Source organism: Anser brachyrhynchus, assembly GCF_964034855.1.
Source record: "Anser brachyrhynchus genome assembly, chromosome: 3".
NCBI lineage: Eukaryota > Metazoa > Chordata > Aves > Anseriformes > Anatidae > Anser > Anser brachyrhynchus.
The window spans coordinates 32,026,857-32,039,509 of record NC_137696.1 but is presented as its reverse complement, the minus strand read 5'-3'; the positions used below and the strand labels follow the sequence as shown (position 1 = coordinate 32,039,509).

Below are 12,653 nucleotides of genomic sequence, written 5' to 3'. Positions count from 1 at the left end.
AGCTTCTTGCGGATCCAGCAAGAACAAGGCAACAGTATGTGCTGTTCTCCTTTTACACCTTCTACTTCATCTATTCACAGCAGCACAGGATGTGATGGATAGCCACCGTTTTGGGAATTGGTGTGACATCAAGGTGAACTGTCCCCAGAGATGAATTACGAAGATGCTGGAATCTTGCTTCTAGCACAGGCAGATTGAGGGGTATTTCCCACTGAACAGACTTTTGCATTCAGAACTGGAACAGTTGCTCTGACTAAATGGATTATACCAGAAACATGAATTCTGAAACTTCACTAAATAAAACCATTAAATAAAAATATTTTTTTAAGGAAAACTTTGAAATACGAGGTCTATGGTCTTCTTTTAGGAAACACTTTTTTCATGTAACCTAAGAGATCAGGATTTCGAAATGCAGTTCTATACCTAGTTGCATCTAAAGCCCCCAATATATCGAGAGGAAATTGGGTATCTGTTATCTTCTAAATAATTACCATCTGTTCTACAAATACTGTTCTAAATTTTGACCTAAAGTACAAATTCCATTCCTACTGATTTCAATACGTAATAGAAACAAGGCCTTGGTAGTTGCATTTTTTATTGAACAGGAATAGTTTTGTTAATGATTTTATTAATGGTATTTTAGATAAGAGATTCAAAGCCCTATCAGGCTTGTTCAGAGTGTTTTACAGGGCATGTTAGTGTCTGTAATACTGTTTCACAGAGCAGATAGCTCTGCTGGGAAGTTAGCACAAATGTAAACTTAACAAAAAGGTTAACTGACCTGCCTTGTATAGACCAAAAAAATCTCATAATGCATGTAAGCATTTATTAAAAACTCTTTTAGAATTATGCCTAAAACTTCAATTTGTCTATTTTTTATTACTTTTTTTTTTTTTTACAATCTTAGGATAATTATTTTCTCAATGTAACTGGTAAGTGTGACAATATTAGTGTGTTGAAACAAACAGAAACTTACTGGTATCACCTTCCATATTTAGTAATTTGCAAATAAGTTGTTCAAACTCAGACCCAACATTTACGTTGGTACTTCCAGCAGCAACCGTCAGATGATAAAGCCATGTGTCCTAAAGTAGAAAAATACACAGCAACTCATTCATTCCACCAGACTTTTAAAAGCATTAAAATATACTGAACATCAAGTTTTAAAAGAATTAAGTCAGAAGTTGAATTGGTTTTGAAGGATTCAGCTTTGTTGGAAGTAGCTTTTTCACGAAGATTTTGCTCTCAACTTTAAACCAACTGCCATACTCTCCTGTTGAAGCACAAAGGAGTTGGCCTTTGTTTCACTTTCACACCTGTAGTCACGGCCACTCTATGTTGCAAGTATTAAGTAAGGAAAATTGGACAGGGCTCTCTTCTGAAGCCTTTTACCGTCAGAAATCATGCCTAATTATCAGCGAGTTCTTCTTTTCTTCTTCAGAAAGCTAATGTAAGTGCCTTTTTATCACTGCCAGATCCTGCTAAACTGAGGAGTTAAGCCAAAAAGCAAAATGAGGTCTACAGGATTAGTCAGTACATAATACTGTAAGCAATAATAGCAATAGCAAATAAGCAATAATAATGCTTTTAACCACATCTCTCACTTCTCTTATATCAGTCTTCCCTACTGTTACTCCTAACAATGAAAACAGGTAACAGTATACCAGAACCTCTCCGGAAGATCTGCTAGAGGTCTGTCTACAAGTTATTGCAATGTGAGAAAAAATTCTCAATTTACAGCATATTTAGTATTCTACACCACCACCTTATGTAGGCAAGCCTAAATATTTTTGGCTATTTCAAAAGGGATTATCAATGATAGCACTGGTTCACAGACTGATCAATGTTCATGAAATAGGTACTTCTCTTTGTTTATTACATCAAACTACAGGACACATGACTTGCAGATCCCCTTTCCCGTCATCTTTAGGAAATGTTCATATCATAGCACCACAGTCATAGACATGTTACTGAAACTCAATTAAAAAGTCCTTTCATTACCTTCTCATGCTTGGATCCTATAAGAAGGTAAGTTGGTCCTTGATCTTTGGGGTGGATAACAACAGTGTAATGTGTTGATAATAAACTGCGGCCACTAGCTTCATAATCTTCATCAGAGTCACAGGATCTATCAACTTCTTCAACCTTGGCCTCAAAAAGCTTGATTTGACCAAGAGGAAACTAAAAGTAAATATCAGAAGTAGTCAGAGAGCACATGTTTATTTCAGTGCATACTAATGTTATATTTCTTATTCTACAAACAGAAACAAACCAAAACAAAACATAAAACTGCCGTCAATACTCATTTATATTTATTCATTTTCACTTCTGCCAAGTAATGCAAGATAAATGAGCTGTTGCAGACAAATGAATGATATGTGAATGATATGTGCTAAAGTCTGAAAGCGAGAATTTTTAAAATTCTTTTCCAGGTCTGCTTCTGTATCTAATTAATGTAATAAATGTCTGTTAGGGTGAGAGAAGTAAGTTTTCAGAGTTTCCAGACCTGCTTCCAAGTAAAAATTCCTTGGGTCAAGACTAGAGCCTTAATAATAGTCTTGTCATTTCAGAGGACAGCAGTGTTGAAGTATCTATTTCATTCATGTTATAAATTCAAAAGGTAAATGTTTTGTGTAGCAGACCTTATTAATTTGTTTCATTCTCCAGTCCGATAAACCAAAATATTTGAGGCTTAAGTTGTATGTATAGTTATGATCATTTATCATGCAATATTTTGTATGAAATGCCATTCAAAAGGAAGTTTTCCTAGAAGTATTTCATACTCATTATCAACAGGAAACCACACAAACATCCATCTTCATAACTGGGTGAAAGGACTGACAGAGGCTGACAGTCCTTTCTGGCTATTTTATGTAAAGGTCCCTCCCTTTCCATAGCACCACTGCTCTTCCTCTGGCCATTCATACATCATGATGTTCAAATGAGTCTGGTATTTAATGTTGTAGAGAAGCCTTGACTATTGTTTCTGTATCGTTTGTGATGTCTAGTAATGTTTTTCATTCAGCAGAAAGAAAGAGATGTTTCCCTTTGGCAAAATGATGGTTGGGCTCCAGAGCAACTAGAATCTCATCTTATCTGTGCCATATTCTCGTACAAGCCTGAAGTAAGTGGTCTTAACATATTAACAACAGTGAAAAGCAGATGAGGCTGACTCTTAGCTTCTCAGTAAAACTGTTTAAAAAATGAAAACCTGATAGTGGAGAGTAGCTGCCAAGCCTGACTCAATCTCAAGTGGCTTTCTTGAATCGTGATTTTATAAAGTGGGCAGTTAATATAATCATTTGAAGAAAACATCACACAATGGTGGCTCTATATTTCAGTGTACTCCCTAGTAGGGATTGAAGATGCATGGTGTGATCTGTGTTTTCTGTGGCACTTCTGAAGCATTTAACTTTTTGAACAAGGTAGATTCTGAGAATCGTAAGATGCCATGGCATATAAAAATAGTCACAACCTATTTCTTCACTAAGTTTAACTTAAATACAACTGGCTGATTTTTTTATTTGCATTCCATTTTGAAAGGCCACTTAAAAGGACTTCATTACTGTATTAACTACTGCAGATTGTGTAATTTTTTCATGCACACTCACATTCAGCTACAACAAATATGTTTTTAATTAGCCAATTGTTGAACATTACAAATGAACTAGCTCTGGGGAACTTTTCATATATAGCATTTTAAAAACACATTCTGCTTACAAAAGCTAAATGCTTATTCTGTTGCAAGCTAGTAAATTAGTTCCAATTTTGCCTTAAGAGAGATAGCAAAACTTTTTCCAAATGTTAGGGATATACTCATAAGGAACCAGCAAACTTCTTGGATGCTTCTAAGGGCTTGCTAAAAACCACGTATCTTCAAAGGTAAGTGTGTGTAAATTCAGGTACTTTAAACACAGAGATTTCTTCACTGGAGAAAAATGTAACTTAAATTAAGTGTAAAATGAGCTAGAGGTCAATAGTCTAGTCATTTGATTCCCTAGCTCTGTACTACTTTTAAATAGTAATTAAAATAAAATATTCTGATGGATGTTTACGGCCATCTTATTGATATAGAAATAAGCTTTAGCTGAATGTTTAAAAATGGATAAAAAAAGGGAAAGACAACAAAGGGTATTTCAACTAGCTTTATAGAGAGACTACAAACTAATGGGTCCAGTATGAATATTTGCATAGATCAGAAGTAACAAAGGAGATTTTCTGTATTTTTTGAACTCTTATGAGTTTTAATGGCTCAGGGGAGTGTTAACATTTTTGTCAGTGCCAGCAGTCCTTCTGATAGAGCTAGGTAATTCTGATAGAGCTAGGTAATAAGGGCATTTATCAAATATTCATAACCTCAGGGATATTCAAAAGAATTCTTGTAGGCTTTCTCAAAATCTTGTTCCTGACCCAATTCCATGAAAATGTGTTTCTTGATGACAAAACACAATGGCCTGGGAGCAAAAGGACAAGTCAAAACTATGACTGGTGTCTTTTGTCCTGACTCAGCAGGTAAATTTGTCCTGACTCAGCAGGTAATTATGACTGGAAATACTAGGAAATACTGGAAATACTAGGGTCTGACAACATTCAGAAGTGCAGGTAGAGAACTGAATACCAGGCTCAACGTTAAAGAGTTAGGTGGTGTTGTGAGGGTAACCTAAAGCTGACTGAATTCCATTTCTTTCTTTTCTTCCTTAAAAAGTAATTTCCATAAGTTTCAGAAATCATTTTCTCTTCCCTTTCTCCTGCCTTCTTCCATCTCCGTTTCTAACCATCTCATCAGTTGTAGACCATGAGCTCCTTTTCCTTTTCTGATGGGGAATTGGAAAGGATCCCCCCCATGTGACGTGCATCTGCAGAGCAGCAAACTCTCTGCACCCTGCTAGTCCTCTCTGCCTTTCCTGTAGCACTGTGGAGGCACAGTGACATACCAAAGAACAAGATTCGGAAGACAATCAAGGGATAAAAAACCCAGTCGTTTCTTGAATCTTGCAGTCACTGCCCACTGCAAACATATATTAAAAAGGGTCAACTTCTGGAAGTAAATGGCAACCAGATCTTTTCCAATGAGTCTCAAGCCTGACAGAAAGGGAGTCCTGAACTGTCAGCAAATCAGTGCCGACACTCACTTTGGCTAAGGATAAGAAGATGCAGGATACATATCAGGTCCCATAGGAGAAGTAGACTTACGGGTGTGCCCATAATGCTGTCTATTACATAGGAACCTTCCAAGTTAAGAATCTGTTAAGTCTAAATGTCTGGTTATCAATATAAAATGGGTTTATACTACCCAGGACAACCTGTATCTTAATAAAGCCAAAACTTAGTTTTCAAAGACTGTTCACTCCAGTATGTATTCTTCCCTCACTGAGGAAACAAGTAAGGGACCTACCTTATCTTCTTGGTTACGGAAGTAATACAGAATTTTTCCGACTAGGGTACACCATACTCTTTTGGAGTATCCATGTTTCACCTGAAATTACAGAATATCAGGAACAAGCATGGTCAGAAAAATACTGACTACCTTTCACCATCTCTAGACTTTGATGATTCTGTGAATAAATGACTTAGTTCAAATTCCTTTCCACATACTAAACAAATAATTAAAACTGCATAACTCTGTTAAAGGTATAAGGTTTAGGGCATCTAAAGTCCAGATAAAGACCTAAAGCCCAGGAAAGACAGTATGAGGTTTTCACTTGGCTTTGGATCAGGCCTAAGGTAATGAAAGCTAAGGAAATGAAAGAACTGAAAGAGAAAAAATCCTTTTATACAGTATTCTTATTATCTTGAAATAACCTGTTCCAGTGAATAACACTTAAAAGGGATCACTCAATTGAAATAAATTAGATTAATTAGCTACTGCAACTTATGCATGTCTCAAAGTGCCATGAGAAACCAGGACACCTCTTAAATGCAAATGGAGAACTCAACAACTTTTAATGAATTAAAAAGCTGAAAAGAAAAAACAAAGCAAATCTCAAATGACCAGAAGAAAAGCTTTTGGAAAAGTAAGCTAGTTGGTAGTCCTCCTCAACTGTTCACTTTGAAAAGTACTGGGAAATCTAATACATGTCTGTTTTGCTTGCATTTTATTGTAGCACCATTTTCATCTAGATATTATTCTTAATAAATACAGAATAAGGCACATTTGGGGGAAGAAAAGTGTTCCTACCTTTGTAAGTAACCCTTTCATGGTTGGCTTGATTTCAGGCTGTATAAAAAGCGGACTAGCAGCCTGTATTTTAAGAACATTCTGTAGTACTTTGATCCATTCTTCTAAGATGTTTGGAGAATCTGCAGTCAGGTAGTATGTCCGTTTTTCTGTGGTCAGCTACGAAGTGGCAGAAGAGTTTTGAGCTTTAAGAACATTACACATTCCACCCCACAATTTGAAGGTTTTAACATACACTACCCAATGTAGTTTCACACTTTGGGGGGTTTATTTATCCCAAATAATTGTGCATTAACAAAATGTTCAATGGCCAAGCAGACCAGACAGAACCACAGTTTCTGAGACTCCTTCTGAAAGATTCTAGTACAGCAGAATTGATAAAACCTAATTTATCTTATTTCAAACAACTTCACTCAACCCTAAAGTCTAGTCCCAAGACTACTCTCTTTTTTTGTATCTGTCTCATATTGCTATAATCTGACCTTTGTAGCAACACAGACAAGACTATGTTTAGGCCTTTCTACCCCTCATTTTTATTGTTGAAATGACCCTTTGGTTTTAAGCAAAGGGCACTGACTAATTCCAAGACCACCTTGGACTTCCAATCCAACAGTGACTGGGATGTTTTGGCGATGCAGGAAATAAAGACCCACCGAAAAACAGAGAGAGAAAAGCAGGCACCTGAATTGTTTGTTTTCCATCACCCCTTTCAATGTGGCTAGATGCATTTAACTCAATTTGACCTTGAGGTTTTCGAATTACATCACTCTGTATAGAAAGAATGGAACAGAGTATTTTAAATCCATCAACAAATGGTAATAAATAATCATAGAACTCATTTAAGCATTAATCTTGATAAATACTTCCTATTTACACATTGAGTACCTTGTATGCCTGTTGAGGAACTGAGTCCTCTTACAGCTCAAACACCAGGAATACATTTATTTTCATTCCAGCAGCCCTAAATTCTCAGTAGAAAAAGAATCTAATACTAAACAGCAAATAGCTATATGTACTTACTGGAGATTTGTAGTATAGTAATTCGCCTCCTTTAAGCACAAACCATCGTCGTTTCCAGGTCTTCACTTTACCACCCATTTTTAACAGATATCCAGATTTTTCCAAAGGTTCCTGATTATTTAGAAGTTATGTAAGAAATAGTTAAGTACACCAATATACCTATATGCCCCAGAGATATTGTATAATTACACCACGCACACAGACATTTGAATGACTTATAAGCATGCTAAATAACAATTACAAAATTTTACGAGATTTTTCTTCCAAGGACAGCATTTTTACAAGCATTGAGACAAATGCCATGCATGTGTGATAACTAATTAATATCCCTACTTACAGTTATAGTACATGAAGGAGAGTAAGTGATTTGCCCAGAACTATACAAAGGAATGAAGAACATAATGATTCCTGATTTTACTCTAATTATTTATATTTAAAAAAGAACAAAATTAATATGATCTAAATACATCATGTTTCCCAAACTTTAGGGCCTGACCTACAGAACAGATATAACACAGTGTAATTTAGAGTTCTGCAAAGACATACGTTCATTGTGTACACCGGTAGAACAGAGTTCACAGTTTTGCTCCGTGAAGAAAGCTTAAAAGAAATTATTTTTGTCATCAGTCATTCAATCCACTTGTATGCCAAAACACTACTAACGCAGACCATTAAAAAGCTCACAGAGACAGACCAATACCCTATAATGGTTTGGTTTCTTTGTCTGATCCTACTATGCTGTTTTGCTTAGGATTTCTCTAGTTTGCCTCAAGTCATTTTCCCAGTATGAGGAAGCTACAGAAACAAATTACTGAGCACAGATTTCTACTGATGCCTCCAGCTCCTTCAGTGGAAAGCCTTCCTATTTTTTTTGAATATTCAAATAATAATTTTAAGCTGATTTTAGTATTTTTATGCAATCTGATACCAGATCTGGTTCCAAGAAAGAAACTTAAGTGCTTTGAATTGTCTTAGGGAGTTGTCTACCTACTTCCATGAACTATACAGAAAGCTCAGAATTATCCTCCACCTTGTTTCAATTATTGCAGTCTTATATGGTTACTTTATTGCTGATATATTTTGCTATTTGTACTCATAAGGCAGTCTGTGAGTTGGCAAGACTGAATACAGAAATTTGGTAGTATTCTTTGAACACAAATACACACACAGCACCACAGGTACACTTCTTCTTTAAAGAACTTCAGTACTTACATTTTTTCCATTATCAGTAGATGAGGAAGAGGTTTTAGGAAGTTTCTGCTCCGGCTCTGAATAGTCTGTATCTACTGAATATGCATCAGGAGGAATAGCATAGTCACTTTCTGAGGTCATAGAAGACAGAGACACACCTGAGTTAAAAGAGAGATGTTTCTCTGTATTTTTATTTATTATGTAACAACCAAATGAGGTCAGAACATCCATGCAGAAAGAATATCTGAGTAGGATATACAGGCAAACACAAGTATCTGCGTAAATCCATTAGGAACCGAGCATTTTTTATAAAAATATCAGCATATCTAACTATTAGTACAATGCTAATAGCTAGAATCCCATTTTCTTCATAATTAATTGTTTACTTATGAATGAAACAAGAAGTAATTGTCTTCTATATATTATGACCTTCTGTTATATTACTACACCTTTTTTAGAGGAGGAAGTCAGTGCCCTATATCGCATTTATTCTGTACAAAACAAATATAGGATCTTTAATTAAACTAAGTAACTTGCTCCTTCCTCTTTCTGTCATTTTCTCTAGTCTCTAGATTTCCAATGCATGTGCATAGGTACTAAAAAGCTAGGCTCAACATCTGCTTTATGTTGAAGTTGTAGGTTACCGTCTTTGTTTTGCAATTAGTATTATTTTTTATATGGAGATCTTTTGAAAGTCTGAATTTCAGATTTCAGGATTTTTAAAAAAGTTTATTAGCTTTACTCCTAGAAAAAAATGCACCCTGTTTTAAATTCTAGTGAATGAGAAATAAAAATTCAAACTGCTCTAAATTCATCATAGAAATAACGATTTTCAAACATGTCCTTTTGTAAAGTTTTACTTTCTGACCAGTGTTCTGTTCTGAAAGGTTACTCTCCAAGACTGAAATGAAGATGTCATGTTTCCTTTGTTTCATTGATTTCCAAACTTATTAGCTGATTTGATTTAAAGAAATGCTTTTCTCATTTATTGTTTTGGCAAGCCACCTGGGCTTTCAGGTCCGTTGTTCTCTTTTCATGTAAGATCTTGCAGCAAGCTAATTATGCTCCTAGACAAATCTGCGACTGCCTAGATTTTTAAACAATGTGATCTCATATGTATATATGTGTTTTGTGGTTAAGAAAACTTTCCATGCATGAAGTAATGCAAGGGCTAGTTTTGAAGAAGGAAGTACAGACAAAGGGAATGGCTCAATTTTACAGTAGTGATGTAAACTGTGGGTGAAATCAGCTATGAAATTAGCTGATTTACCTTTCCTATCGTGCAAACATGATGAGGTGCATACGCAGGAACTATGGGTCCTTATCACATTAGCGTGGCAGAACTGTAACTACTGCACTGGAAACGGGACCACCACAGACAAGCACTTTGGTCTTTTCAGTTGGCATTACATAAAAAACAAGAGTTGCAGGAGAAATCCAGTGAAGGACAAGACCCAGGCAGGGAAGGTTGCATGTCCTGGCCCTAAGAAAGCTGGCTGAGAGAGCTTTGAAGGTCAAAGAAGGTTGTTCGTTCCTTGGAGAGCAGCAGGCAGACCTGGGAAATGAAACAGCCTCGATGGCATGTCTGGCTGGCACTGAAACACTCCTAGCAAATCAGCAGCTGTTTTTGCCTGCTCAAGGGTGATGTGAGGGGAACTCCAGCTCACTGGGATTTTAACATATATAACAGGAACAACCAAATAATGCTATTTTGCATTGCTAAGCAATACATAACGGAGGATGTAAGTACTAGGATGTTAGATTGTAAACTCCTTTGATTTACCCAGTGAAGAAACCTTCTCAGGGAGTTAACAGTGATACTGTCACCTAATGAAGAAGCATTGTATCTCGCCATGTAGTGAAGCATGTTATTTTCATTTCGCAGATGGAAAACACATGGTTATGTACTGCTGTGAGATTTACCTCTGAAAAAAGAACATTACTTGATTCAAGTGTTTTAACTACATCTTTGCATAAAACAGTCACTATAAAAAAGAAAGAAGTCCACCACTGCATGAGATGAGATGAGAACCAAATACTCTGTTGGGGGAACTTTCACACCTGCTTTCTAATCATGTTAAACTATTACTTTTTTTTATAAAAAGAGTATGTATTTTTTTGCTGCTAGCAGTTACTTTCTTCTAGGTCATTTTATGTACATGCAGTTAAAGGTTATAGGGAATAATTTGTGTGACAGAGCACAAGTAAAATGGAGTTTCTTCCTTTAAATGTAAAAGTCACTTTTCCCTCATGACAACAGTTAGACTAATGCCTTAAACGTCCATCTTCAATAACAGCAATAAAAAGAAAGCCACACACAACTGTCTTTTCTCCTGCTTGAATAGATCTAGGCTTTGATAGCTTAGATAGAAGCCTCGATTTGAGATGTCCATGCAATTTAACTAAGAAATCAATTTCTAAGAAGATAAAGCAAACTGTTCAGTTTTCCAAGCTCCTCAGGAGTTCATTCTTCTTCTGTTTTTTGCCTACCTCGTTTCATAGCCCGAGGACTATTCGGTCCACTTCTGCTTCGAGAATCGGACTCAGAAGTCCTTGAGCTGGACCGAGAGCTGTCTTCTTCCTCAGATCCTGACGACTCATCTATAAATGGGCTGTTGCTTATTTGAGTTGCTTTCTGCAGAAATTAACACAACATTCTTTGGTATCATCTTGCGTAAAAAGTATCAGTCGTTTCCTTCATACTGTGGCAGAGCTCTGCTGGCTTTGTAACATTCAAAGCTGTTTTTGCTTGGGCTGTGAGTTTTGGCACACAAATATCAACATAAAACTGAATTCCCTCTGTCCTCTGTATCCTCAACCACCCCCACACTTTGAAACAGAAAACTGAGGCAAACTTAAGAGATGGGTCTTTCCAATCACAAAAAGCTGCCAGAAAAAAAAATGCTGTGATTAGTTACTGCTGGCTATCTGAATAAAAACAGTTTTGGCACTGACACAAAGACATTTCTATATACACACACACGCTTTTAATTATGACATTGAACACCATGTGGCTCTGTTTAATAATTAACAAGTCTTTGGAAAAAATCAGCAAGGGACCTGAGAAAGACTGACCTGGGCTGGTAACATTTTATAAGGAGCAGTGGTTTTGTTTTTTTTCCCAGCTATTTGACATTTCCATTACTTCTGGGGTTCTATAACCTCTAACCATGATCTTATGACACATTTGGCATGGTAGCCTCAAATGTGAAAAAGCAAGTTTTTGGATGTGAAGCATAATGGTATTTAAACATGTCCTTTAAACAGTAATGCAGTTACCCCTTTCAAAGTGGTGTAGACAGGAGTGGTCATGTTCTTATATATCAGAGATGTGTATAATCCAGATATGGAGTATGGAGTTAATGAAACAGCACCTAAAAAAGCAACACATTGTATAAATGACCTTCCTAAGTTACACCCCCTCAATTTACCAAATTCTGATGTAATTTTTTGCACTGTATAGCTCAGCTATAAAAATTGAACTAACTCCTGATTCTTCTGGATGTGAGATTATAGGTTTTTGAAATTTACAATACATAAATTGTAATCATGACCATTAACCCTTTTTAAACTGAAAGTACAATCTTTCACCCTGATATTTGGTACAGAATCTTCAAAATGAACTGGAAAGAAATCTGGTGTGAACAAAGTACAAATTCAGCACAAAGTCAAGAGGCAAAGTAATAGAAGGCAATGGAAAGACAAACAATGATTTTCAAGGTTTTACATAGCAGGTAATTGAATCTTAGTATCTTAGAGGAACATGGGACATTTGGTCCTTTCTTACCAGTAATTGTAAGAAGAGAATTTTTGTTCATGAGACAATGAACAACTAAACCACTTACTTTTGTTAAGAGATTCCATGGTGAAAGCTTCAGACATCCTTAAGCCAGATTTGGCTACAGCATAAATTCTGCTTTCCTAACATAAAAAGAATGGATTTGATGGTAGACAATTAAAACACAATTACTTTTGTTCAGCCTCCCCATATCCTTCTAGTCTTTGTGTTAATACATTCAAGTGATAATATGGTTGATAAAATGGTGTCATCGGTGGTGGCTGAAAAATGCATCCTTGTTTTATATGCCATACCCACCATACCCATTGCATGATTCAATCTTTTTTTCTCAAAATGAGAAACTTATTTTCATTCATTTAACTTCTTTTTAAATATACTATTATCAGTGGCCAAAGAAGGTAAAGTGAGAATATTTTTTAATGGAAGATTATATAGTTAAGAACAGGAACATGACATTATGGAGAC

At 36.0% G+C, this 12,653-nt stretch overlaps 1 protein-coding gene across 9 annotated transcripts in view; it reads right to left on the bottom strand.

Annotated features, from left to right (window-relative positions):
- PLEKHH2 (pleckstrin homology, MyTH4 and FERM domain containing H2) overlaps window positions 1–12,653 on the bottom strand; it is a 63,453-nt gene that overhangs the window by 20,373 nt on the left and 30,427 nt on the right. For 8 of the 9 annotated variants that reach the window (XR_013949126.1, XR_013949127.1, XM_080586678.1 and 5 more), the window contains 11 exons: window positions 12,235–12,310; window positions 11,669–11,763; window positions 10,880–11,024; window positions 8,411–8,547; window positions 7,745–7,798; window positions 7,199–7,309; window positions 6,860–6,946; window positions 6,179–6,337; window positions 5,396–5,476; window positions 2,002–2,181; window positions 977–1,085 (listed from right to left, as the gene is read on the bottom strand). Coding sequence is in view for 7 of the 9 variants with exons in the window: in XM_080586678.1 (XP_080442804.1) it covers window positions 977–1,085; window positions 2,002–2,181; window positions 5,396–5,476; window positions 6,179–6,337; window positions 6,860–6,946; window positions 7,199–7,309; window positions 7,745–7,798; window positions 8,411–8,547; window positions 10,880–11,024; window positions 11,669–11,763; window positions 12,235–12,310 (1,234 nt within the window). In the remaining 2 variants the exon portion in view is untranslated. The remainder of the gene's footprint in view (window positions 1–976; window positions 1,086–2,001; window positions 2,182–5,395; window positions 5,477–6,178; window positions 6,338–6,859; window positions 6,947–7,198; window positions 7,310–7,744; window positions 7,799–8,410; window positions 8,548–10,879; window positions 11,025–11,668; window positions 11,764–12,234; window positions 12,311–12,653) is intronic. The other variant, XM_080586676.1, reaches the window with a different exon arrangement.